The following is a 27,966-nucleotide window of genomic DNA, read 5'->3' as shown; positions in this document are numbered from 1 at the left end:
TCTTATTCGAAACGGCTATATAATGGCGCGCTGAGAAGGAGAGAAGGAAACTGCTTTACCGGTTATAACCGGTTCGGCCTACAGTCTTGGTTGGCTTCAGCTAAACTGAACCGGTTCAAGCCAGAGTATCAAAAGTTAACGCAAAAGATTGAAAATAAATACAAAAATTTGGTTTAAATGTTTTTTTTTTTTATAATTTTTTTTTTATTTATTTATAATGGTTGTTTTTTGTTTGTTGTTGTTTTTGTGTTGTTGCTTTAGGTATTATTTTAGTTTGTTTATTAATTGAAGTGTATATGCGTGTGTATGTGTGGGTGTGCGCTGATATATGAGCTATGAATATTCCAATGCAAATATATATACACAAATACAAGCGCACAAAGGCAAGTGGGAGAAGGTTGTGGTATATGTGTGAGTGAGCAATGAGCGGTGCATGCACGTTTCTGTGTGTGTGTGAGTTTGAGCATAAAATACATAAATAAACGCACACACACAGGCATACATGCACTGGCGCCACATGTTGAAAAAAAAATGTACTAAAAACTAAACAGGCAGAGCTTTAGCTGCCCTTAGCTAGCAATGAGTGTGAGAGAGACAGTGTGTGCGTGTATGTGTGAGTGTATGTGTGTCAGCTGATTATGTATGTATATTAATTGTATGTATGCATGTAAGCATGCTAGCAGGCCAAGCTTGAGCTGTCCTTGGGCTAGTCATGCATGTGAGCGAAAGGCAAAGGGAGAGAGCGAGAAACGGAGGGAGTGAAACAGTGTGTAACATAACTGTTAAGCTACAGTGCCTTAAAAAAGTGTGTAGATGTATGCATGTAAGTTAGCTTAGTTGCGTTTCCTCAAGGCCAGACGACTGCTGAGCGGACGCTTGAGCTTCGGCTCCTCTTCCTTCTGCTGCTGCTCCGATTCCTCGGCAGCGGTGTCCACCTCCGGCTCCGCCTTCACTGGCTTCGACGGCTTGCGACGATTGACTGCAAAAGTGAAGTTGATGTGAATGCAAAATTCGATTTGGGATTCAGCATCACTTACGTGCCGAATTGCTCTTGTAGCCGCCCTTGGCGTGGCCAGCGGCGGGTGCAGCCGGTGCCGGTGCCTGGGCGCTGGCAGCCTCATCATGGTCAGCGGGCTCCTCCTCGGTCTTCTTGGCAGCTGGCTTGCTGGCCGCCGGCTTCTCGTTGCGATGCTTCTTGGCGTTCTGCTGGCGGCGCTTCAGCGAATTGAGGAAATCATCGTTGGAGCGGAAGGGACGGATGACGGGGCCAACCTTTTTGGGCGGCTCCGTTGTGGTGGTCGTGGAGCTGGGGCCGCTCTCCTCCTGCTCATCGCCGTACTGGCTGCCAGCGCCGCCGGCACCCTCCTCATTATACTCATCCTCCTCGGCGCCATCGTCGTTGGCCGGCGCCGCTGTTGTCGTTGTCGTTGGCTTAGCCGCCTTGCCCACGGGGCGACGCAGTGCAGCGATTCTCTTTGCCGGCGAAACGTTGCCAGCACCCTCCTCCTGGGCGGCAACCAGGCCGTAGCACAGTGCGCAGATGATGAAAAGCAGGCAGCTATTGCAAAATAAAAGAGCAAAGTAAAATCAATTTAAGGTTATGTTGAAGATTTTAGGTTATGAGCACTATGCTTTTTAATGAAGATAGTTACTTTGATCATTACGATAAGTGAAAAAAAGCGATAAAAAAATGTATAGTATGAATTGAAGGTTTAGGGAAATAATATTGCTAATCTTACAGGTTATGTAGAAGTCTTACGAACAAATGGTTTTTGTTTTGTTGAATAAGAATAGCTCTAAAGAGTTGCAAAACTGAGGCTATATCCATATATTGTAGTTACATTTGCTATTCATAAAGGTCTTAGTAGAGCTCTAAACTGAAGGGGATAGGAAGAATAATAATTCCGGTTTTTTTATAGGCCTAGAGATTTTTGCTTTTCTTATGTATGCATGTTTGGCTACTGTAAGCCGGCTTGACTTAGCAACGTCGGCAGTATACGACTATCGCATACCCCTTCATTTATTTGATGTATGATACTAATTTATATACGATTGCGATCACAAATATATCGAAAATAGGAACTGATTAATGTTTATCAATTTTATAGGAAATCTTATGCAAATGTCATGAAAATTTTGAAATTTTTAAATACAAGGCTCAAAATCAAATCTCAGAATCGATACTTATCGATAAATGGTAAATATGGGAGATGAATAGATGGAAGAATGAAGTGACGAACAACTCGTTCAACAGATCAATAAAATATATAAGATGCCATCTTTTGTCTTTCGCCACGCACACCCATGAAACTAATATACCTTGCCATGGGAACAGAGTATATTATTTTTGCAAAGAAAAAAAAAAGTGAAATGAAATAAAAGCTCTGAGCTCGCTGTTCGAAATCCGAAATATGTTGCCCAACGAGCACGAGGCACAATACATGTACATATATAATATATAGATTTTATATGTATTTACATATTATTATAGTGTATATATTATTTATATATAAGTATATATGCATATGATATCTTTACAGTCTGGTCGAACGGGTTGTGCTGAGAACCTGAACCGGACTTGGTTAATAAAAAAAAAGACATAAACACGTCTCATATATAACTATATCTATCTACTACTATATACATATATATCAGTTAGACCATAAAGATATGTATGCCTCGACGGCTGCTGCTGCTGCTTCTTCTTCCTCTTTTGGCGCCGCTGTGCTAACAATTATTAATGCTTAAAGGTCAGCTAAACGGGTTTTAGCTTTTATTTTTCACATTTTGCTTCTTTTTTTTCTCATTCACTTTCGATTTCAAATTTATAAGTTAGCGCAGAATGAAACAAAAGACTTAGGCAGCGAACTTGTTTTGAAATACTTCTGGCCTGGACGCGCGCCCGCTTAGACATAGGCTAAGGTTAGTAGCACTGTGTAAGCAGGCACACCCACACAGGTGCAGGTTCAGGAACAGGTACAGGTACAGGTACAGACCACCCCCTCACCCCCCTCCCCCCTCCTTTGGGCAACAGGTGCTTATGCAAAAGGCAGCAATGGAAACCTGTTGCTCGTAGCCAGAATAAATTTGAATGCGCGCCTGCTGGTTGGTTAATAACGGTAAAATGTGCAAGCCACATTCAAATACAGCTGCCTGAGCAGGGAGAGGCCCCAGTCACGCCCCACAGCCCACAGTCGCCCAGCTAGCGAAGACAACAGCTGCAATTGCCGTTAGCTGTTATTGCTGTTGCTATTGTTGTTACTGTTGCTGTTGTTGCTGTCGCCGGCGGGTTGCATCTTTTCGCATTGATTAGGGTCAACCGTGTGGCATGTCCAAGCGACTCTGTGCATTTCAATTGGACTTATGCAACCGCAGCCTCATGGAAAGGTGAAAGGCGTGTTGCTGTTGTTGTGGGTGCGTGTTGCTGCCGTGCCTGGAATCAATAACAGTTGCTGTTGTTGCTGCCGTTGCTTGTGCTGTTGCTGTTGCTGCTGTAATTGCTGCTGCTGCTGCTTCTGCTGCTGCTGCTGCTGCTTCTGCTCACTTCTCAATCGAAATTCAAGTCAAGCCATGTCCAAGTCTATATGACATTTGGCTTTGAGCTCAACCGGTTTGCTTTTTGGCATTTTATAAAGCTAGATCGTTGGGGAGGGGGGCAAAAAAACTATTAAAGACAATGCTATACACACACACACACACATACACACTTACACACATTTCTAAGCCAAGCCTCGTTATATAAGAGCAGCATTAGTTGCAAATTTATGATAAGCAAAGCTGTCAAGAATCAATAAGTGGAAGGCGGAACCACATGCTCAATGATGCCACATCATTATAATCATCATCATCATTGTCAACAACATCATCATCAGCAGCATCTCACCATCATTATAGATACCATAATAATAAGAGCAGCTACCGACTATTCACATACCCTCTAATAGCAGCTGCATGCATCCCCTTTGCTGTCTTATACCAACCTATACTCGCACTCTTATACGCTCACTCACTCTTATACGTGGCCTGTGAACCGAACTGGTTCCATTTCGTAATTAATATGATTTGAATTTTTATGTATTATGAAATATGTTATTTAAAATGAAGAAAGAAAAAAATCAAATTAAATTGAAAATTTATTTATTAAATTATTTTTTGCACTCTCAGCTAAAAATTAATTTTTTTTTAAACAAGTATTAGAGAATTCAAATTTTTAGCAAGTTGTCAGAATTGAGCTAAAATAGTTTTTATAGTTATTCATATTGTTCATGAAAGGGAAATGAATAATTTATATTGGTTTTGAGCTAAGTCCGTCTTGCTGTCCGTCCATCCGTCCGTCCGTCCGTCTGCAAACCATTTGGTCGCTATTGAAGTTAGACACCTGAAACTTGACTGAACACCGTGTATACCCTCGTCTGAGAAAACGTCTAGACTTTTCCGACTCGCCCACTAGGTGCATGACTAATACATTTGGAAAATGCATTTGAAGTGCTATAGAGCTGGAATTTGCAATACATACTCAAGTTGACAGCACAAGTGCAAAAAGACGGGGAAATTCAAAAAGATATGGCGGATGATAAATCAGGTAAAACTGTATCTGCTGTAGCTCTACAGAAGCTCAAAATTTACTATTGACATTCTCTATTGATTGATCTACACAAAAATAATATACATATATATATATATTTATAGCGAATTGAAATATTTTTTGCAATAAATTTTGTTTTGAGTTTATTTTATTATTTAGTTTTCAAAAAGATGCTAAATTATAAAAGTTGGGATAGGTTGCATAGTTAGCATACACACATATTTAGTACATAGTGTATGCATGTGTGTGTATGTATTGACGGGTATTTGAAGCAACAGATTGAAGCATTTGGTTCACTCAAAGTGTTTGCGTTTCAAGTCAGCGCCTCGAAGAGCTTATTCAACAAAATGGCAAAAAACTTTTAAGACTTTTGCTTTGTTTAAGCATCGATATATATATAGCACATATGGGTATATATATATATATATATATATATATTATCACATGATTATGATTCGCATATGCGGAATTAGTTCATGGCGATGACGCCATCAGCCGAAAACGAGCTAAAAATAAAAAGAAGCGAATTCGATTGGCAATAGCCATGCCCTCAGCTATGCAAAACGGGTCACTATGCTAATTGCCCAACTATATCTGGAATTTGAGACAGCCGTAGTCATAGCTAAATATATACATAGTTATTTGTATGGGTATATGGGTATATAGGTATTTGTGGCATGGCGTTTCTAATAGTTCAAAGCACAATTACGAACACTTGAATGACTTAAAGAAAAACGTGTACAATTGCTGTTGTTGTTGTTGTTGTTGTTGCTGTTGTCGCGTTAAGTGGGTTCAATAACGGTGCATTGTGTACGTGTTGCTGCCGCTACTGCTGCTGCTGCAGTTAGGCTAATCAGTTAGTCAAGTCGGCAAGCCAAGCCAAGTTCGTTGCCTGAGTCTTTTGATTTGTGTTACAGTTTCTTTATATGCTGTCACTGTCGCTGTCGCTGTTGTTGTTGTTGTTATTGCTGGCTTACATTGAATTTGGCTTATGAAATGCACACACACACACACACACACACACGCACACTCATCATGTTGCCAATTCGCACAGTCCTTGAAAATCAGTTTAAAATACCAAAAGACAAAAAATTGTCTTTTTGTCTACAATTTTTTATTTTTGGCTCGCAAAGTCCACTAAAATGAGTGTGTGTGTGTATTCTGGTTTGGCTTTTTGGCATGCACATGATCTGATCTCTCTTATTTAAATAATATTGCATAATGCGAGCGATTTGTGTGCGCCAAAAATGAAATGAAACGCATGTAAAACCACAGCAGCAACAACAGCAACATCAGCAGCAACAACAACAACAACAACAGCACTCAAAACTACAACAACAACAAAAGCAAGATACAACACCCCAAAAAGCAAGCGAAACTAAATTTAAATCCTGATCTTGCCGTCAAATTGGCGCTTGTTGCTGGCGTCTGCTGTGTTGCTGTTGCTGTTGCGGCTGCTGCTGTTGCTGCTTTTGTTGTTGCTGCTGGCGTGATTAATTCGCGCTATGCGATTAACATACATATTATATATATTTATTTATATGTATATGTATGTATGTGTCTGTCAGCTTGCATTAAGAGTGCAACCGTTAATTTATAAGACAACAACAACAGCAGCAGCAGCAGCAGCAGCCGCAGCAACAGTTGCAACTGCAATTGCTTGGTAATTAATCCAATACACTACCACAGAGCCAGCTGCCCAGCAGCCAACTGTGTTGTTGTTGCTGCTGCTGGCGTGCAGGCGACAATGGGTAGAGCAGCAGCAACAACAGCAGCAACAGCAGACGGCAGCATCAGCTGGCGACCTTGAAACATTTCTTTCAATCAATGCACTGACAGACAGACGCTGGACAGACAGACGCTTCTCACAGCAAGTTGATTCTGCTTATGCTGTTGCAACTGCAACGGCAATTGCAGCTGGGAAATGCCATTTGCCATTTCTTTGTGCCGGCAAATGTCACAAGGCAACTGCTGCAATAGCAACGGCAACGGCAACGGCAACAACAACAGCAACAAATGATAATCAACTTCGGCATTTTGCTTGAGACGTTGGCGTGTTAAAGTTCAGTTCAGGCATTCGGTTCACATACATTTGTTGCACCTACTTTCAAGCAACAAGTCGTGCCCAAATAATAGGAAAACAAGAAACACGCCAACAACACGACGTGCAAATACCCTATAAACAGCTAATTTAGCTTGAAGAAGAAATCTTCAGCTAAAATAGATAAAAATTCTTTCAATTTGAATGAATACCCAGTAAAAAATGAATAAGCACAACGAAAGTAGCTAGATTAAATATATAAAATACTATTAAAATACAAGGTTTGCTCAAATCCTATAGATAAGTAGCTATATATAGAAATAGCCACAGCTCTACAACAACAATGGGTATTATAAAAAAATATATATATATATTGCAAATTTGATATGTGTATAAATATGATCTGGATCCACACAAGATGCTGCATACCAAGTTTCAAAGTGGTAGCACTGGCAGTGCCCGAGTTATATGGGTCTACTGCTGGAAACTCCACGGCTGCACTTCAGCTAACTCAAGTATTTCAGCATGAATAGCTTAAGAATAGCTGGCAGCACTGGCATTACCAGTTGCACAGAGTAATAGCTAAGCTTATTTCGAAATAATTCGAACAGGCTAAAAATAAAACCAGAACTGAATTTTTTTTTTTTTTAATTTAAAACACGTCAGCAAAAAAATACCAAAAAAAAAAAAAAACAATCAAAATTAATTTTAAAAATATACATAGTATATATTGATATATATATACAAATGTGTAAATCACTCACATGTTGAAGTACTTCATTTTGTATGTGTGTGTGTGAATATTTTTAAAAACTTGGAAAAAAAAGAGCTTGATTCGAATTTGAAAACGCGCGAAACGAACAAAAAATTCACGACGATTTTATTTGATTTATTTTCGGGCTGCAGGCACTGGGGAGGACTGAATGTGCGAGTGTGTGTTTATGTGTGTGTGGTGTGCTGTGTGTGTGCGTTTGTGTGGAGTTTGGAGACTTTTATTGTGTGTAGAGAGATGTGTGTGTGTGGGGCACAACTGAGAGTGCTGAGCGCTGGAGTTAAGCTTAAGCCACCGATCACGATCGACTTCTAGAGGCTGACTGAACGTTACTTATGCCGTGTGCATGGAGTTAACCTACCCGGCCATCCAATATTTTTCTGGCAGCCAGCAGTGCCCGTCGATGTAGCTGTTGTTTCTGTTGTTGTTGTTGCTGTTTTCTTCTCTTTTCTGTTATCTGTTGTATTTTTTTTTCTGCCACAGCGACGCCAGCAACAGCAACAGCGACGAACAACAGGTTGCTGCTCGCCCGCCCTAAGCCAGCTAACCAACTGTAAATGACGGCAGCGGCAGCAGGAGGCGAGGCTAGGCGTGGCAGTGGCCGGGGGGGTGGTAGAGCTGGGATTGGGGCAGACCATGTTCGTAATTATATGCAAAGAGTGCATGGCGCACTTCTGGTTTGCCAGCCAATTTGTCATTGCTGCTGTCGTGACGCCTGCGTCGCTGTCACTGTTGCTGTTGCCGTTGCCGTTGCTCGGCCTCTGCTCCGGTCTCTGCCTCGGCCGCTGCTTATGCTGACAGCGCTGCCTGCGCCAGTTGGTGGCTTTTGACAGGTTTGCTTGGGTCTTTCGGCGTCGCAGCTGAAGCCGAAGCTGAGCTTTTATTTTATTGTTGTTGTTACTTTTTAGTATATACCCTGTAAACATATGATTAGCCGAAGTGGGTAGATGGAACAGCTGCAAGTGCTAGGGTATAAAGAACCTATGAAGACTAAGCCAAAAGCGGCTCAAATTCCTCGTGTTGCTAGCGGAGAAAAAAGCAGTGTTGTAAACTGACCACACTCAAAGCAAATTTTATAGTATTTTCAATTTTGGTATTTCTTTCTGCAGCAGACTGTAAATATGTACTTATTATTAACCATTTTGGACAAGTGGAGACTTGACATGATTGATTGGAGAGATATGTAATGCTTGACTGTATATCAACAAGTGGAGAGATTTTAAACTTGCAGAGCAAAATATTTATATATTTTGGACATTACATGTTGAACATCATTAGAGGCAGATTTTGGTATTTTAAAACTAGACTGAAAGCGAACTTAACAAAAAAAAAGAAGCACAGTTTCCCTTATTACTTATGCTACAATACTAGAAATCACTGTCTTACAGGGTATTTGGCGGTGTGCATCTTGTCACCTCTTACATTCCTTGCGAGCATCAACTTCATTTTTCTTTTCATTTCAGTTATTTATTTCATTTTTAAATTTTTGATTAAAGCAACTTTTTTTGTATTTTTTACGAATTTTTATTAATTAATTTATTGATTTTTGGGGCAATTGTTGTTGTTGTTGTTAAACACGTCGTCTGGTAAATCCCGAGTACCAAATCAAGATGCGGCGTGTAATACAAAAAAAGAAGAAATATCCAGATTTACATATACATATCTAATTTATATATATACATATATCTATATCCATATATGGCACATATATTTATTTATATTTATATAATTTGATTCATATGTCATAATGGCGTGGCCTTGAACTGATTCGCATTCGAAGTCAAAAAGAGAGAGAGAGAGAGAGAAATCATATTTTTGGCGCGGGCGAAACTTTAATAATTAATAATTACGCTAATGACAATGTTAATTATAATGTCAATGATGGGACCAATGCCCATGATCATGGCTTAATGAGCACTAACCAATCATATACCACACTTGGCCAGATGTTCTTCTGGCCTAAGACTGAAAAACAGAAAATATTGTTTGTATACAAAAAAGAAGCAAATTAATTAAATTAAAATAAAAGTAAAAAAATAATAAAAATAAAAAATCAATTAACAGCTGGCCAACTTACCTTGAACTACAAAATATCAATGCAGCCTGAGAGGGGTGGGGCAGGGCGGTAGGTGTCAAAGGGAAGGCGGGGAGGGTCTCAGACATGCAGACAGCCGAGGGAAGCGCCCAGTCCATCACGCATGAAGCTAGACACGACTACCAGCTACCCTGTAATGTCAAATTCGTAGTTTCAACTAATCCAAACTAAATGAACTCTAAGAATTATCGATGTTTAAGAACATCTTCAATTATTATTATTTACTATATATCTCTAAGTCTCTAAGTTTCCGAACTCAGCTAACTCGTTTACATTCTTCGAGGGTAAACTAGACAGATAAAACAGTTTTTATCAGCCTATAAAACTATTTAAAAAAGAAACAAAGAAAATCATAAACAATAAACAATAAAAAAAAACCTTGTTCAGCGAGCGATGACACTGAAATCAAATCGACTCAAACTAGAAAAAAAATTTTTAATCTGTATTTTGAATCGCATCGTATCGAATCGATTCGAATCGCATGCAAATGCAATCCGAGGCAATCAATGGAAGAAGTCATTTATCTAATCTAATATTCATATCATATCTCTCTCTCTCTCTCTCTCTCACTATCTATTTATCACATTTCTGAGTCTGTCTCTTTACAGATTACAACGTATTAATAATTTTTATGATATGTAAATGTCGATTCAATGGGCCAGAGCCAAGCTTAAGCCAAGCCCCGATGCGATCGTTGCGAACAGGAATGCAGCATGAGGAACGTGGAATGGGGCACATAAAGAAGAAGAATGTGGGAATAGGAAACAAGAAATCGGGAAGGAATGTGGAATGTGGAAAAACAAGAGAGCAAGGAAAGTGAAATGAGAAATGGTGAAAATGGAACAAGAAGAAGAGTAACGAAAGCTGTGGAATGACGGTACAAACACAAACAGCGCATAATGGATATGGAACAGTTGGAAATGTGGAGTTAATAATGAAGAGTAAGGAAACCAACAAACAAAGGGAACGAGGAATGTGCAAGAGCAGAACAAGAACCGAGAAACGTGCAACGAGGAACAGAAAAGGGACGAGAAACGAATGAAATGCGTAATATTAAACGAGGTACGAAGCATAATGAATCTCGAATGTGAAAAGAGAGAAAGAGAACCTAAATGGAGAGATCAGTAGTACCTCATGAATATATTTAAAGACATTGAATGGTTAACCAAACTCAAGACTAAGACAAAAGATTGGGGATTTGGTTGTTGATTTTTTCTGAAAATATATATGATTATCGACTATTTACTTACCTTATAAACCTTATAAATAGAATAAAGACAACAAAATTACATTTCTTGAGATATTTAGTCAACATTTATTCGTAGTGATTGCTTCCATTTGCATTAAGTCAGACTTGCTAAGAGCTAAGACTAGGGTTAAGTATACAGTTTGTTTTGGTTACATGTGATATAGATACATTGTATGATATATGCGTATATCTTAAGATAATTTCATTTATTTTCATTGAAATGCCATTCCATGGCATTGACAATACGAAATCGTTTCCGAAAGCTGTTGAAAAGCCGTTGGGACAGTCTCAAGTTGTTGCTCAGATCCAGAACCGAGCTGCTACTAGATCGAAATTAAACAAAATTCCTTATATAAAGAACAAAAAATAATCAAACTAATTCTAATAGCTAGGGAAATACAGTTGTAACTCTATTTTGGATAGAGCAGTAGCATTTAGATCAGATAGAATCTTTATCTGATATAAACAGTGCTTTGCATTCTTATAGACAGACAGACGGATGGATGGGCAGAGCAGAATGAACTGGCAGAGGGGCAGATAAACATAGAATATTTCAATGGATCGATAGGCGAAATATATATGTAGATCGATAAGTGGACAGAGGAACATTTAACAGAATGGAATAAGAGCTAAATAAAAATTGAATAGATAAAAATAAAATGAAAAAATTGTATTTGTTTTAAATTTTTTACACATTACTTTATTTGCTCGTAGAGTTGCGCTTGGGCAAATCTATTCGACTTTCAGAGACATTTAATTACATACGCTTTCTTTTTATTTATACTAGCAATAGTATTAAACATAAACGTAATACGACTAATAATAAAAATAATAATAATAAAATTATAATAAAAATAGAAATAAAAAATAAAGCAAAGCAGCGCTTTCGATCAAAGTTCTTTGTTTTGTTTTGTTTTTTTTTTTTTTTTTTTTTAGTCTCCACTAAAGACTAAAAGAAGTCAAAATTGTATGTAGAATGTTTCTTGTATTAGCAGTGATAACACTTATCGATGATGCGATCGATTACTTTTTGCATTGTAGCATTTTGATTTCTCTTTTCGTTTCATTTGCTTTCGTTTTATTTCGTTTCAGTTTTTTTTTTCTTTTTTTTTTTTTTTTGCCAAATTTAATATATAGAGTTTTTAGGCACACTTCGATAAGTATCTAATATATATGTATATATAAAATATGTTTGTTTAATATGAGAAAAATATGTCCAAGACTTCAAAAATAATCGAATTTCGTGATAAATGCAATAATTTGCTTCTTTGTAGAAAAATTCCTTTATCCCCCCCTAATTTTACCACTTACACTTGTTAAACAGCGCTCACATTTTATACACTTAATACATAGACACACACACACACATATATACATTCACACATAATCAGAAACAGAAATAATACAGAATTTTTCGTTTTGGACAAAGATTCGTTTAGTTAACGCCTGCTGCCCGCTAGGTGGCGCCAACACACTCACACGAACACACACAAACACAGAGAGAGACAAAATAAATAATTTGTTTATAACTTAAAAACTAAAACATATTTGATATTTAATACTTAGATGTAGCCTTTACACAAAAACACAAAAAAAAATCTTGTGCCATGTTTTCTTCTTCTTTTCTTGTTTTTAATATGTTCGTTTACTGTTCATAACTCGCTAACTAGCTCCCTCTCTTGCGCTCTTAAGTAACTGCATTATGGTTTCTCTATCTTTTATCTCTTTCTCTTACATTTTCTTTCATTTATTTAGTTTTGGAAGTATTATATGGAATTCAAGTGTACGATTTGTCACTAACTTTAGCTGCCAAGCGACTTAAGTATTTGATATATAGATGTACATATATATAAAATATATATATTATTGATATATGTATATAGTGTATGCCTGTTTCAACTATAACTTTTTTTCAAAAAAAAAAAAAAAAACAAAAAAACATTTGGCCAATGAAATTCGCTACAACAAATATGCAAGGCACACAGATCTATATGTAAATATATATCGATAAAAATCTAGAGTATATAGCATATATATTTATATGTATATGGTATATAGAACTTTTAACTCGACTCTCGTTGCTTATAGTTTAACATAATTACAGCGCTTTGTTTATGTTTAATCGTTATCGTTATCGTTATCGATATATATATATATATATATACATAGATACATACATATATATATATATCGCAATCGTTATCGCTCTAGTTACAAATCACTCGTTACTTTGCCTTATCCTTAAATACTAACAAAAATGTTGGGAAATACAAAAAAAAAGTTGTATATATATGTATATGTGTATAGAGTCTATATAGTATATGGTATATTTGATATATATGTATATAAGTACAGCTAAATTACGAACCTATTGGATTATATAATAGAGAACTCAGTTAACGTTTCAGGTTGTGGAAGTTGACGTTGCCATAGCAAAAACAATTGTTTATAGAGCATATACTTATAGTTGTTGTTGTTTTTTTTTTTAACTTAACTTGACATTTAAAGAGTTTTCTTGTTTTTAGTGTAAATGAATCAAAAAATATCTTTTATATATGTGAATATATATTACGCGGAATCGATGTAGTAGTAGTAGTTGTTGTAGTTGTAGTAGTATGCATTTATGTAGCGTTAAATTAAGTAGATATTTTAGTTATAAGTAGTTGGTATGAACATTAGATACAATCTGTTAGAAGACAACCTTTTGTTGTTGGCTTGTTTGTTGTTTTTCTCTTTCCAACATTTGAAATGAATTTGCAGCATCATCTTCCTCGCGCCACCCCATCACACATGCTCCAATTAGTTGTGTGTAGATATATATATATATGCATATATATATAAATGAGTTTATACATATACAAATATACATGTATAGTGTATGCATCTGTAGCTAATTTTGTATATGCCAGACGAGCTTCATTGCTTCAACGAAGAGTTGGCCGGCAGCGTGGCAGAACGTTGCACGTTCGGCGCATACGGCTTGTAGGCGGAACGTGTCGATTGGCTGCAGCGACGGTGGCGGGTAGCGAGTGGTGATAGTAGATGGATAGTTGATCATGATCAAGATGATGGTGTGTGTTGGTGTAGTGGTATGCAGCAGGGCGCAACGAGTAGTTCGAGGAGAAGAAGCGCGAGTAGTTCGATTCGAACGAGAGTAGCGAGCGATACGAGCGAGTAGTTTGTGAAACAAGCGAGAAAAGAAAAATACGAAATCAATTAGCTTAGGATTAGATACACAAAAAGCCATTTGTATTAGCAGCGAGTGGGTTACGGTTCTCCCTATAATAGTTTTGGCAACGTCAATGGGATTTCGGGGACTTTGAGCCGGTTTCTTTCTAAAGGACTCTGACTCTGTTTTACCTGGGCGATATTTTGCTGCCGTCTGTGGTGTTGTTATTGGATGAGTTGGCCTTATAGCCGCTCTTCTGTATACGCTTGAGCAGGCGTGCCACCCACAGAGATTGCTCCTCGGGCGTGTTGGCCAAAAGCAGCATGTCGCGTGCGCTGCGCGGATCCAAATGCAGTTTGCATGGCGCCAGTGGATCTTGTTTGTCCACATGTTCCTTGTGTATCTTATTGCGGCATCTTGATTGAAGATCAGATAGAGAATGTGAGGATGTGTATATAAGGAACGTACTAAAGATATCTGTTAGGCTTACCTCTTGCATTCGTAGGCCGCCGGCGGCTTAAACACGGACCAAAGCGGCTTGGCGCAGACGTCACAGAACGATGGCGTGTGGTACGTAATGTGAACAAACTCATGACCTAGACAGGGATAGCCATAGAGTGTGAGTGAGATGGGGGATGCAAAGGAAAGAGAGAGAGAGTTGAATTTAGTTAGTGTTTAGATTTGTATAATTCATAAGCTTTGCACTCAATTGTTTCTTAATATGAATTCAATCAGTCAATCAATCAGGCAGTTAGTCAATCAGCAAAGATCATATGATCATAAACAGTCAATATTATAGTCAATCAATATCAATTATATAGAATCAATCCTCAAGCAAGTATCAAATGATTAAATATACAGCTTATATCAATCATCATCAATCACTCAGTAGCAATCTTTATCGCCCAAACTTATAGATGCAGTCAACCATTTGTTTGTCTAGCAGCAAATCAATCAGGCAATCAATCGCTCAGTCAATCATAGCTAACGCCTAGTCCCACATCAAATAACTAATGCTTAATAATTCACAATTAAATTACCCTTATGCAAAATGGTGCCTGGCCGCTCCTCATTGCTGCTGGCATGCAGAGTCGCATCCAGCTGCTCATCGGGACGATGGGAGGCGCCCTCGCCGGCGTACAGCAGCTGAAAGATGCGCGGAATCTCTTTGGCATCGGCGCGTATGACGTCGCCTTGGGTAACGCTGCGCACATGATAGACTTTGCTGCAAGGCGAAGGGTTTATACGGTAAGGTCTGTTTCAAACTCTGTTGAGGAATAACGACTTACCTTAGATCGAGTATGAGCACGGGATCTGTCGTTTTATTCTTGTCATTTTCTGTATTGTAGAAGATGATTTTGCGGGACGAGACGATCACATATTGTCGCTTCCAGTTCTGGCCGCGGCGACGATTCTGTTTATTTGGCACAGACAAGACGCCCTCGAAGACGGAGTCCTGTGTAAGTGAGAGAAGAAATAGTTGAGTCCGAGCAGAAAACAGAGTGAGTGTGTGCCTTACCTGAGTATCCTCTGGATCATTGTCGGCCGACGACAGCGAGGCCGTCTCGTTGAGCTTACTCTGTAGATGCTCAATTTCGGTGGCCTTGCAATCGATCTCCATGCTCATCTTCTGCTTCACCTGCTGATCCTCGACGGCCTGCTGTTGCAGATCCTGATATTTAAGCAGCATCTGGTTGTATTTCTCGCGCTCCTGCGACAGCTCCTGCTGCAAGCGACGCATCTCCTTTTCCTTTTTGCGCAGTTCGGCGGTGGAGCGAGCCTTGACCTTTTGTTCTAAAGAAAAAAACAAACAAGAATACAGGAATAAATAATATGTATATGGAGCGCATTAGCAATGGACATGAGAGGCTTACTTGGCCAGTCGGAGTCGCGACGATTCATGACCTCGGTTAGTTTGGCCACGGCCACCTGTTTGAGCAGCACTTCGTTCTTGCACTTCTCGCCCAGCTTGGCGATCTCCTCGTCCTTGGCGATGCGCTGTTGCTGCAGCTCCTCGAGCTGTTTCTTGTGCTGCGCGAGCATTTCGTCCAATTCGCTGCTCTTCGATTTGAGTTTCTTGTGCAGATCGGCTTCGGTTTCTTTGAGCGCGGCTATAGTCGCCTCCTTGGCATTGATCTCGTTGCGATGCTTCATTATGAAGTCCTTCAGTTCGAGCTCCTTGATGGTTTTCTCCTTCTCGAGATCGGCCACCGTTTCCTCGGCGATGGAGCGAGCAAGTGCTTCCGAATCGGCGCGAGCGACAGCCACTTGCACTTGGTGCTTCAGCGAGACGCGCTCCTCCTCGAGATCCTCGATTTTGGACAAACGCTCGGCGCTCTCTTCCCGATTCTCGTTCGCCTGCGTCTTGTACAGGCGCGAGAAGCATTGCTCCGCCTCCAGTTGGGCTTGCAGCTCCCGATTGTTGGCCAATGCCTCGTGATGTGTGGCCTTCAGCTGCGTTAGATCCTCCTCCAAGCGTCGCTTAGCCTCGCGTTGCGCCGCCAGCTCCTTCTGCAGCTGAGCCTCTCGTGAACGCAAATGCGCCACCTCCGAAGTGTGCAAACTTCTTTCGGAGAGCAGCGAGTTGCGTTTGATATGCTCCTGATCCAGCTGGGACTGGAGTGCGGCCACCTTTTCCGACTCCTGCCGGCACTCGCCCTCCAGCTTCTGCAGACGCAGCTGGATTTGGCGATAGTCGACGGACAGCATGCTCAGCTGTCGCTCCTTCTCCTGCGAATTCTGATCGGCCTTGATGCGTGCGGATTTCTCCTCATTGAGCTTGGACTGTAAGGCCTTCACCTCCTGCAGATTGGCCTCCTCGCGCGAGACGAGACGCGACTTCTCCGTCTCCTGATGCGCGCGCACCTCCTGCTGATAGCGACCCTGTGCGGCCTTGAGCTCAAAATCGAGACTCGCATGCGTTCGCTCCAGTTCGCTAATCTTCTCCAGCAGCGCACGATTATCCTCCTGCGCCTTCTGCTCCCGCTGCAGCGAGCGCTCCAAATCATTTGTCAGCGTCTGCATCTTGTTCTCAGCTTCCTTGTGGACAACCTTCAGCTGGGAGCGCAGCGTTTTCTCCTGCGCCACCTGCGCCTGCAAGTCGGCATTCTCCTGATCGAGCTCCTCCTTCTCCTTCTGCAGCGTCTTATTCAGCTCGACCAAGTCGCGCACCTTCTCCTCGTGTGTTTTCAGCGTGAAGCCCAGCTCGGCATTCTGCTTCTTCAGCTTCTGCGTTTGCTCCGTTTCGTTCTTAAAGCTCAGCTCCATGTCGTGCAGCTGCTTCTCGAGCGTGAGAACCTTCTCATTGATATTCAGATCACGCATGCGTGTCTTTTGTTCGTTCTCCAGCTTCCGCTGTGTCTCCACAATCAACGCCTCCGCCTTCTTGCGCAGCTCAATCTCCACCTCGACCTTCTGCATGGCCACCTTGTAGTTGTGCTGCCTCAGCGTCAAATCCATTTCATATTCGCTCGCAATGCGCTGCAGGTCGGCCTCTCGCTTGGTGATCAAATCCAGTTGTTGCCTCAATCTCGTGTCCTGCTGCTCCAGTGCCTCGCAGCGAGCCCGTTCCCGTTCGAGCAGCGCCTCGAGCCGTTTCAGCTCATTCGAATTCGACGGCCGATGGCGATGAGTGTGTCCATGATTGTTATTTGCATTGGTGCTGCTGTTCACCGACTGTGATTCCTTCGATTCGGCATCGACTGTGTCACTCGACAGCAGCTGATAGTCGCCCGTATAGGTGAAGCCAATGAAGGGCAGATGATTGCCATCGAAACTCTTGGGCACCGGAAACATCTCCTCGGGCTTCTCATCTCGTTCAATATCCTCGAAATTGCGCGTATCATCGTCGGACGTCAGCTCCGGCACCACAGGCGGCACACTCTGTCGTATATTATCAAACGACCACGTATCGTTCCGAAAGAACGGATGCGCCTTGATGTCCTCGATGCCATAGCGACCCAATCGCTGTGTCCGATCCGTGAGGAAGGCGCGTATCAATGACTTCGCATTCTCACTGATCTCCACCTCGGCGGGAAAGCTAAGCGAGTTCTTGTGATCCATGATTTTGCCATAGGTGCCAACGAGTGAGTCCGCATAGAAGGGCGTCTCGCCGAATAGCATCTCATATAGGAATATGCCCACCGACCACCAATCGCACTCTCGCCCATACTCGTTGTCCACGCCCTGAGACTGCAGCACCTCGGGACTGATGTAGTCGGGTGTGCCCACCGCATTGCTGGACACCACCTGACCGTTGGGGCCCATGCGCATGCAGGTGCCAAAATCGGCTAGCTTCAAATGGCCATAGCTATCCAATAGCATATTGTCGGGCTTAACGTCGCGATGCACAAAGCCCATATTGTGTATGGTGTCCAAGGCGAGGACCACTTCCATTGTGTAAAATATGGCCCATTTCTCGGGTATATCATAGTCACCCATTAGCGTGACTATATCACCGCCCGGCATAAAGTCCATTACCATGTACAGGTATTTGCTATCCTGGAATGCGAAATGCAATTGTACAATCCATTCGGAGTTCGCGTGCGCCATAATGTGACGCTCCTCCCAGAAGAAGGCGGAATCCGGACGTTTCATCATCTCAAATTTGGATAGCCGTTTCATGGCGTACACCTGACTGGATGACTTGTGCCTGACCAGCTGCACCTCGCCAAAGGCACCAGCTCCGATCAGTTTGATGAAATCGAAATCATCCACATTCATGCGCAGCTGATTGATCTGCTGTGCCAGGGGCTTATCTATTATTTAAAGGAGAGTGAAATATATGTGTATAAATATCAAATATGAACGATATATCTCAGTTTATAATACTTACATTTACATGCATATTGATCGATGTTCTTGAAACGCTTCAGCGATTCGTGACTACAATCGCTGACCAGAGCCGAGACCGTGTCCAGCAGGCAGTCCACGTTGCAGCTGCTGGTCGGATCGCGCATCTCGCGCTCCAGCGCCTTCGCTCTATAAAGGAGGAAGAACAAAAACTCATCATTAGTAATGCAAATCTAATTTGATACATTTATCGATAGACGATCACATTTTTTGCTTATCAATTAAGCTGAATTATACTTTGTCGATAGCCGATAACGATTACGATAGCAGCTACTAATGATCAACGCGATTATACGTTATATTAATATAAATTTAATTTAATTATTTATCGAAGAACAACTTGTTCAAGTTTTCTATAGAAGATGACGAGGGAATTCATATTGATTTAGGCTTTCTTTATATTTCCACTTAAATCATATCTATCGATTGCGATTAGCGATAAAAATAATGCTACCAATATAATTTCACTGATTTTGTATTACTGAATTCTCTGAATTGTCTGTATCTGTCTCGCAATTAAGTTCAGCTGAGCGACACTGCCTAACAAAATCGTAGTATTTGAGAACCGATCATTATATCCTTATCTACATTATGATATCAAAATACCATACTTATCGATAGCAGTGCTGGATTACTTTCTGTCTATCTATTTGCTATCCAGACTGTATCTAACCCTTCAAAAAAGAACATTTTCTTTCCCCAAAAAGTTTTTAGTGTTCGATAGTGTTATTAAGTCATTGCAAAGACATGATAGCCCGCTTCCGACAACAACAACAATAAAACTGGAAGTTTTCGTAATCAGCTTCATTATTTACATGATGCGGAAAAAAAAGCGCGTTCGATTACTCACATGCTTTATTGATATAAGCGAACCGTCTCGGGGGGCGCAGAGAATTTGTGACTCAAAAACAACAGACAAATAGGCGCTACGACCATGCAGTATTAAAGGAGTCTACTACAAACCATTAGCTAGTCTGACAAAATTGTATTTTGAGTTTTAAGAGGTACAGATTATTCATTGAAGTTTGGAACTAGTTCGTTCACACTGGCTCATTCAAATGAACTACGGCACGTCGTATACATTAACTTTTAAGCTAATTGTAGCAGTCTATAAAATGAACCAGTCATAAAAGGAGCTCTATTGAACTAGCTCATAAAATTGATTTATAGTTCGTAGCTGAACTCTCTCTCTCTCTCTCTATAACTTCACACTTTAGGAGTGCTTTTTACTATATCAAACAAGTAATCCCAGCTTTCTCTATATATACATAAAGAGCGCATAAACCATATCCTACGACTACATCATATACCTTTTGTAAGAACTTATACTAGATTAATATAATAATATTCGCCTCCACTTAGAGTCTTTAATATAATCGTATAGTGAGTTTGTTATAGCCATGCCTTACTGTATCTAATTGATTTAGGGCATAGACTCTTCAGCTGTTAGAGCAAATAAATTGTTTGATTTTCTCGTTTCCTCCTCGTTTTCTTGCATTGCGAACCTTGACTTTATCGCAGAGGCAAACACTCCACATGTTGACTTTGATAAATATACATATATATGTATATATCTACTATATATACATGTGTATATATATTTTTGATATGGTTAACTTATGCGGCGATGCATCGTGTTTTCTTGCTCGCTGCATGCGAAACAGACAAATACAAATAATAGAAAGAATGTATAACTCTCTCTCTATCTCTCTATCGGGTATATTAGCTAGGTCAAACTACTTGACGTTTTTAGTTTAAGTTGTAATACGGAATATGTTGAAATAAATATATAGAAAAGATTCTTTTAACTTTGAGTTTTCAATCTTTTTATAGGGTATTTCATAGTCGTTGACCTTGCAATAAAATATTCAGTCTTTCAATATGCAATGATGTTTCCCTGAATGAACGATAACTCATTCACGCAGATTACCACGCCCACCGACTCTACAAAAGGGGCAAATGCTATCGCTAGAAGAAGAAGAAGAAGACGCAGACGCAAAGAGACAGACGCGAATCCTAAAGCTGAGCAATTTGCTAAACTATTTTTTGAAGCAAACTTAGGAAGTTTAAAAGTTTCTGGTTAAGATTTGGTGATTGATTAATTGAATGTCTAATTGCTTGATTAACTGACTAATTGAACAACTTTAAAACTGCTCAGCTCTTGCGAGTAAACATAAAAAACCACAGGCACAAAAGTTTCATTAACAAATTAAGTTCTTATCGCCAGAGTGTAAATAAATATATATACATTATGTGTATATATGTATATACATATATTTGTATATATTTGTGACACTATAACAATTCATTCATTAATCAATGCAAGGAAGCAAATGGGAAGAACATAGATAGAAGTTCGAGTAAGGAAGATATTGAGCAGCTACGTAACGTAACGTTTATTACGTAACGTAAACAACTCGTGAAAAGGAAATGGGAGACAGAAGACAGTTGATCAAGGTAGAGTTAGAGATAGAGAGAGAAGAGAAAGGGAAAGAGAGGGCAGATAGAGAGAAAGAAAGGGAGAGGCAGAGCAAGAGGGAGTGAATTTAAGAGAAACAAAGAGAGTGCGAGAGTTATCGAAAGGAAGGCGGAGATGGAAACACATAGAGATCGAGAAATAGAAAAGAATAGAAGACAGATAAAGAGCGAGATAGGCAGTGCAAAGAGCTAAAGTCATACTAATTAGAGACACAAAGAGAAAGAGAGCGTGTTAACGGTAATCATAGAGGAACAGCGAGTGAGGCATATAAGTAGAAATAGAGATAAAGAAGTAAACAGCGTTTGACAGCAACCAAACGATGCAACTATATATATAAGAAGAAATAAGCCTGAGAGACATAGAGAGCGAGAGAGAGACACACAGAGGGAGCGAGAGAGACACCGAGATCGTCTTTTGAAGTGTTTTGTAGAGCCGATGACAGACGGCGCAAAATTGATACTAAAAGGTGTTTGAATTGTTGTGATTTCATCATCGCCCGATACGGCTTGACAGAAAAGCCAAATACAAATGACAACAACAACAGCAACAGCAGCAGCAGCAGCAACAACGGCTGCAACAACAACAAATAGCAACAACCAACATGGAAAAGTGGAATTTTCAAAAATGTATTTGAGATTTTTTTTGTTTTGCTTTTTTTTTTTTTGGCAATGGCTACAACAACATAATTATGAACAGCCGCAGCCGCAGCAGCAGTAGCAACAACAATAATAAATACATAATAAATCACAACAACAATAGCAACAACAACAACAACAACAACAATATGCTGCGACAACATTATCGTCACCTAGAGACAATATAATTGTAAATTTAATTTATGCACGCGCACCTAAATTTTTTAGCTCGTTTCAAGCTAGACTTTTTAGCCCAAAAAAAGCTACATCGGCTGAGCATAGTCGACTGTCCAATACTCGTTCAACATTAAAAGTAATTGTGTATTATTTTACCATATAATTTTAGTCAGAATATATATTTTAAATTCTAAAACTCCTTGAATGTTTATATTGTATAGAGTGTAAATAATTCCCTAAATGATAAGAGCCAAGTATAAGAAATTTTGGCACTTTTTAAATGGAGTTTAGCCACGATATATATACATATATAAATACGTGCATAGGCTCTAGCTGCGATAAGGACAGATGAGTCGATCATCTATCTATATCTATCTATATCACATAGCACAGAGTCAAGTTCATTATATATAGATAAGGCTATAAATACTAAAAAAATATTGAGTTTATGTATATGATTTCCATATAATGAAAATATAAAGCTTACACATATTCATATGATTTATATGTATATGAAGTTAAGATTTCCAACTATTCAGAATCGGAATTTTCCTATACAAATCTAGTTACAAGTTGATATTTATTGATATTGTATTGAGAACAAATTGAAGTCTCGAAAAATATATACATATATATCATATATATATTTTTGAGTGTGTAAGTATATTTAAAATCTGTCCATTTGGACAATGATTAAATGTGGTAAGTATAATATACGTGACGTTAAAAAAAACTCAGTCAAAGGAAAAATCCTCAGGAGGGTTTAGTGGATGGGGTCTTCAAACTTCATCTGCTGAGACCGGAGAGCAATCCAACCTTACCAGTTGGGCTCAGGCTTGATCAGGCTTGCGAGGACAGTCTTCATTGGTTGGGGTGGACTCTGCAGAGTCATATATGATATCCATAATGTGAAATTCCCTTTTGGCATCCACAGAGATTTGTCGTTTGTCTTTTGATTAGCTCGAAAATTCGTATAAATCTCACTGTTTGCTTTCGAGTCGAAAGCTTTCGCACACAGAGACAAAGCACACGCACGCTTAATGCAGCTGCATTTAGTTAAGGCAGCTGTCAACGGCGCACCAATACACACACATACACACAGAGATGCACACAGATACACAGATACACAGGCACAGAGGCTAGTCCAGGTATTCCAACAATTTGGCGTAATAATTCTTTTGCGCTTCAGTACAAGCAAAACAAAGCAGAGAGAGAAAAACAAAATGAAAAGAAATTCAAATTCAAATTCATTTCCGTGCCAATGCCAATGCGAATGCGTTAAAGCTATTATTATTTTTAAGTTTATTATTATAAATTGTTTTTGTTCTTGTTGCAGTTGTTGTTGTTGTTGTTGTTGTAGCTGCTGCTTCTGTTGCTGTTAGTTTTTAATGGCCAAGTGCATTGCAATTGGCGTAGCTGCTTTTGCTTATGGCCAAATGTTTTTAGCACCTTTGCCGTTTTTCAAATACATTTGTAATGCTCACCCTTTGTGTGTGTGTGCGCGTGTTTTTTTGTGTGTGTGTGTGTGCGGGTGTGTGTGTATATATAGCTTATAAAAATTGAAGAATTTCTCTAAAATTTTTTATGATTTTCTTTAGGATACGCAACGTACCGTTCCGGCTCTAACAGATGCAGTGCAGCGGGCATCCAATACCACATATCTCTGTCCACAGAGCACCGACTCTATAGATATATATATGTATATACTCTATATCTGTCTTTATATATACTATAGTTATATGTATTTATATATATATATATATAAGTATCTTTGCTCTTATAGCTTTTGCGAAACGCGTTTCACGCACTGCGATGCGCCGCCTGCAACTGAAATAATGCGCTCTGCTTGTTGGCCCAGTCGCAGCTTGTTGTTTTTTTTCTTCTACCTATATATATATATACATTATATATATTATTTGTTTTTAGTTATTTTTTTGGGTTTTTGTTTTTGTTTTTGGTTTGGTTTGCTTACAAATTTTAATGCGAAAATGGCAAATTTATGAAAAGTCGCCCGCCCGGCCACCAGGCACGGGCATGGCCAAAATCGTTTTGCTCACTCGCTTGTCAATTTGATTGCCGCTGCCGCTTTGAACATTGATTATGCTAGGTGTTTTCAGCACTGATGTTTTTCGTATACCCTGTACGCACACGCAATTGGCTATGCTGCCAAAAACAGTAAAGACAAGCTGTAAACTGAAAGTGATTTCAATTTGTTCCCAATTGACGAAATCGATAAATATCGATTCATGCTATTGATATATGCTACGAGCTATGCAGCAAGTAATATGCCTTGATTTAGCTATCTACCGACGAGACTAAAAGAGCACTCTGACATCGACACTTTGATTAAGCGAGGGCCGATAAATATCGATATCAATCACAGCTCAAAAGTACGTACCTTTATATATTAAATCAGCATATTCAAGATTAAACCATTGTCAAGGCTATTTACTATGGAGCATCCATTTACCTAGTAACATATAAGATAGCCATATATCATCGATAAATATCGACATCAATTGCGAGCCCATGTAACAAATGGCACATAGAATACTTCTACCTATAAAGCAGTGTAGTACATTTACTAATTATTCTCACACTATATCATAGTAGAAATAATCAACTCGCTCTTATTTCATACCGCTTAAATCGTACTTGGTCCGATATCAATGTAGACTCATAGAATGTATCAGAGACAACTTTTATTGATCATCCTAATCTTGTTCGTAATTTAACAATTTGTTTATAGTTATTCAAGACTCTAATTGTAGACCTGCATAGCTGTTGCTTGTATCACTTATTATTGTATTAGTTCCCTGATAGAATTGTATATACCCTTACTTGGCGCATAGCTAAGTCGCTTAGGTACTGAACTCTTGATATCGATTGAAAACTTGAATGAATCCAATGTATATGTAGGGTATCTACAAGTTGTTCATTCAAGCTGTCGAGCACATTTACTTGTTTTGTTTTTAGCTAAATTTGTAAATCTTAAGTGAACAAATCTGAGCACTCATTCAGTTTTAGACAATTAATTGAACACTAGTCGCAGTGCGTGTGCATGTGTATGTGCATGTGTGTGTGAGTGTGTGTATGTGTGTAACTATTAGTATATAGTATTACTCACCGACGCCGCCTTTCCACATCCATTCTAAACTAATTGGTAAACGTCCTGTCCAATCTTCCACTGCGTCTGGCTTTCAACTGCCGCATGCAATTCGCCTCGCCTTCTGCTTTGGCTTTATTGTGGATATGTTAGAGCAGCACTGCAAATGGGTAATAGATATAGATATATAAAATATATATTTTTGTATTTTAGCACATACAAACTTAAAGTGTAGAAGCTTAAGTTAAGATCGAACTACTATAAACCTTCTAGCTCTTTGCCTTGATATTGAATGAATTGACAATTTGCATAGCTTGGGTATTAAATACTATGACTAAATGTACCCAAAATGGTAAACTTTAAAATGTACCTGCTTCTATTTAATATATGATTCACTTAAGTCTTTTGGAATATACGAATTTGTTAAACTTATTTTAAGTGCTTTTACACCATATGGTTTGAGCGCAGATTTATACCTGTTGCTCATATTGAATGCTCACTGTACTCTGACAAACGCGAGAATAAAAATACACACATGTAAATATGTATAACTCTTTTGTCAATTTCCACGAGTATACCCCACTCTAAGTAACTAAAGGTACAGGGCATAATTATCTAAGATCACGCCGAATGCGCTGCATCTTACCTGCTGCTAAGGTACGCCTTAAAAGCCGTTGCTCCACTGCACAAGGATTGTTGCTGCAACACCAAAAAACAAACAAAAAGTAGATATAATATGTATTAAAATTAGTTATACATGGAAAATATTCCTAAATAAATGTTGTTTGCCGCTCACCTGAAGATGAAGCCCAGCTGGGCAATAACTGTTGTTTTTGTTGCTGTTACTGTTGTTGTTCTTGTTAGTGATGGACTGTTGATGAGGTCACGAGCGGGTTTATTGTTGTTGCGTGTATTCCTCGTTGTTGTTGTTTTTGTTTTTCGTCAACCACTTGAGGATTCAAATGGTCTGCGAAGGAGTAGCAGATGCAAATGCCTAAGCGACAGCTTCGACAGCCGTCTATAGCCAACGCCACATGCGGGCGGGCGGGCTGGCAGAGACGTGAACGACAGCCCAGGCAGGCGCACACTATATATGTATATTTATATATCTATATGCATATATAATTTAAATATTATATATAGTATATTAATATATAATATTTATTATATATAATATATTTATATATGTATATTTTACTTATATATATATGCAGATATATATGTGCCAATGTCCAGGTGAATGTGTTTGTAATTCGCCTCGTCAACTGGCACTAATGTTTAAGTACTTGCACGATTGAGCCGTTCCGTTATATTTGTATAGTTTATTTAATACATCTATTTTTCGCTTCCCTCAACTTTTTTTGGCAGCAAGTTTTTTGGCGAAACAAGCAGCAGCAGCAACAGCAGCGCAGCGACAGCAACAGCAGCAGCAGCAGCAGCGATTTCGTTGTGTTTGTAAACATGCAATGTGTGGCACATTGATTGTTGTTTGCGCTGTGCGCATGCAACAGTTGCAACAGTTCTTTTTCCTTCTTTTTTTGGTTTACTTTTGGCTGGACGCAGCCGAGAAGACTTGGTTACACGATTTTTTGTTTTGTGGATTTTTAACAGAGCCCAAATCCAAATGGCAGCGTCACAGCAAATTGTTCACCTATTTTACGATCACACTAAATTTTGCCCCGAAATATACCAAAATGGGCATTTTCTAGCGGCAAACGGTCACGCTTATATTTTTTGGTATTTTTGTCGTATATGTTCACCTAATTTTTAAAATAATGATCGTGTGGTATTTTCATGTGAAATAACCGTTGACAGTTGTTGCGATTGTGCCTTACATTAATTATTGCTCATAGTAATTATCATAATTAATTCATTATTAAGCATAATGTAAATATTATTATCTGATTATCTTTATACAATATGAACTTAATCCAAATAACTTGTTTGCCGAATTATGTGTCGCACATAACAATCGAATATTATTTCGATAGGAGACAAAACAGCTCTAACAGTGTTCGCAATTCCGCTAGTTCTGCGCAAACAGCATATTTATGGTATTTTCTATCTCCAGAATATGTTTACACTGTGATCGATCGGTAACCCAAACTTTATTCAAATGAATTGCGCCATTAATAGGTATAAGATTTTATGTCATATTTTCAATATTTAAATTAGCTTTGCGATAACGATATTAAATAGTACAACAAAGACGGTAGACTTTCGACTATACATACTTTAGTAAAAAGCGCGAATGTAATATGGAAACATTTCAATTCTATGACTTCATGTTTCATTTTTGTATTTGAGGCACTTCCGATTACGTTCATACATATGTATATAAAAACTATGCGATGATGATGTCCATGTGTTGAAATACAAAATACTTACCTTGTGACGTCAGCAAAAGGCTAACACATTACTTATTGCAATCTTTTTGACATAGAGTTTGCGTACCATGAGTGTGTGCCTGTGTGTGGGTACACGTTGGTATGTGTGCGTAGTCCGCACAGTGTAGCCAAGTGATTTTTAACAATGTTGCCGATTACTCAGGTTCGTGTAACATTCGGCTTTTGTCGGCATCAGAAAACCTGATTCGCTTTGTGTGTGGGGTGCAGTGGGTTAACACACATACACTCAAAAGCAATGTATGCCAGCAAAGGGCTGTCCAGCCGATCGGCAGAGCGCAAAGAGAGAGCGAGAGACAGAGAGAGAGAGAGAGCATGAAGTAGCGAGCGATTTAAGCATTTGTTTTGGTATTTAGTGCTAGAAAACGACAAAATGAAACACAAGCAGCAATTATTGTGCAG

The 27,966-nt window shown here is 39.3% G+C and overlaps 2 protein-coding genes across 7 annotated transcripts; both read right to left on the bottom strand.

The window, feature by feature from the left end:
• Nucleotides 1-167: 167 nt before the first annotated feature.
• Nucleotides 168-7,741, bottom strand: LOC108618855 (uncharacterized). Its single transcript, XM_018015049.2, has 3 exons — nucleotides 7,391-7,741; nucleotides 1,038-1,558; nucleotides 168-979 (listed from the first exon to the last, which is right to left on the bottom strand). The coding sequence occupies exons 1-3, from the start codon at nucleotides 7,405-7,407 to the stop codon at nucleotides 834-836; spliced, it is 684 nt and encodes a 227-aa protein (XP_017870538.1). The 5' UTR covers nucleotides 7,408-7,741; the 3' UTR covers nucleotides 168-833.
• A 3,051-nt stretch (nucleotides 7,742-10,792) lies between these two features.
• On the bottom strand, nucleotides 10,793-26,850 carry Rok (Rho associated coiled-coil containing protein kinase). 6 transcript variants are annotated; one of them, XM_018015013.2, is made up of 11 exons: nucleotides 25,956-26,848; nucleotides 25,806-25,858; nucleotides 25,181-25,319; nucleotides 18,746-18,891; nucleotides 15,786-18,668; nucleotides 15,431-15,705; nucleotides 15,201-15,367; nucleotides 14,952-15,136; nucleotides 14,402-14,507; nucleotides 14,103-14,327; nucleotides 11,411-13,746 (listed from the first exon to the last, which is right to left on the bottom strand). In XM_018015013.2, the coding sequence occupies exons 3-11, from the start codon at nucleotides 25,201-25,203 to the stop codon at nucleotides 13,659-13,661; spliced, it is 4,098 nt and encodes a 1,365-aa protein (XP_017870502.1). In that variant the 5' UTR covers nucleotides 25,204-25,319; nucleotides 25,806-25,858; nucleotides 25,956-26,848; the 3' UTR covers nucleotides 11,411-13,658. The 6 variants fall into 6 exon arrangements, with proteins under 6 accessions (XP_089331460.1, XP_017870499.1, XP_089331463.1 ...); XM_089475334.1 differs by lacking the exon at nucleotides 11,411-13,746 and adding an exon at nucleotides 10,793-11,065 and having other exon boundaries at nucleotides 15,201-15,705; nucleotides 25,956-26,850; XM_018015010.2 differs by lacking the exon at nucleotides 11,411-13,746 and adding an exon at nucleotides 10,793-11,062 and having other exon boundaries at nucleotides 15,201-15,705; nucleotides 25,956-26,850.
• Nucleotides 26,851-27,966: the final 1,116 nt, after the last annotated feature.

The sequence above is a fragment of the Drosophila arizonae genome, chromosome X (assembly GCF_054131065.1).
Source record: "Drosophila arizonae isolate 15081-1271.41 chromosome X, UAZ_ARI_1.0, whole genome shotgun sequence".
NCBI lineage: Eukaryota > Metazoa > Arthropoda > Insecta > Diptera > Drosophilidae > Drosophila > Drosophila arizonae.
Note: the sequence above shows the minus strand (reverse complement) of the source record. Positions and strands in the feature narration are given on the sequence as shown.

What these genes read in the sequence shown, in the direction of transcription:
- Rok (XM_089475334.1), bottom strand. Translation starts at nt 25,203, where the DNA reads ATGGATGTGGAAAGGCGGCGTCG. An exon ending in CGATCAATATGCATGTAAAT is followed by an intron (nt 18,669 to 18,745) that starts GTAAGTATTATA and finishes TTTAAATAATAG; the next exon opens with ATAAGCCCCTGGCACAGCAG. An exon ending in GGCAGCAAAATATCGCCCAG is followed by an intron (nt 11,066 to 14,102) that starts GTAAAACAGAGT and finishes ATTTCGATCTAG; the next exon opens with TAGCAGCTCGGTTCTGGATC.
- LOC108618855 (XM_018015049.2), bottom strand. An exon ending in CTACAAGAGCAATTCGGCAC is followed by an intron (nt 980 to 1,037) that starts GTAAGTGATGCT and finishes TCACTTTTGCAG; the next exon opens with TCAATCGTCGCAAGCCGTCG.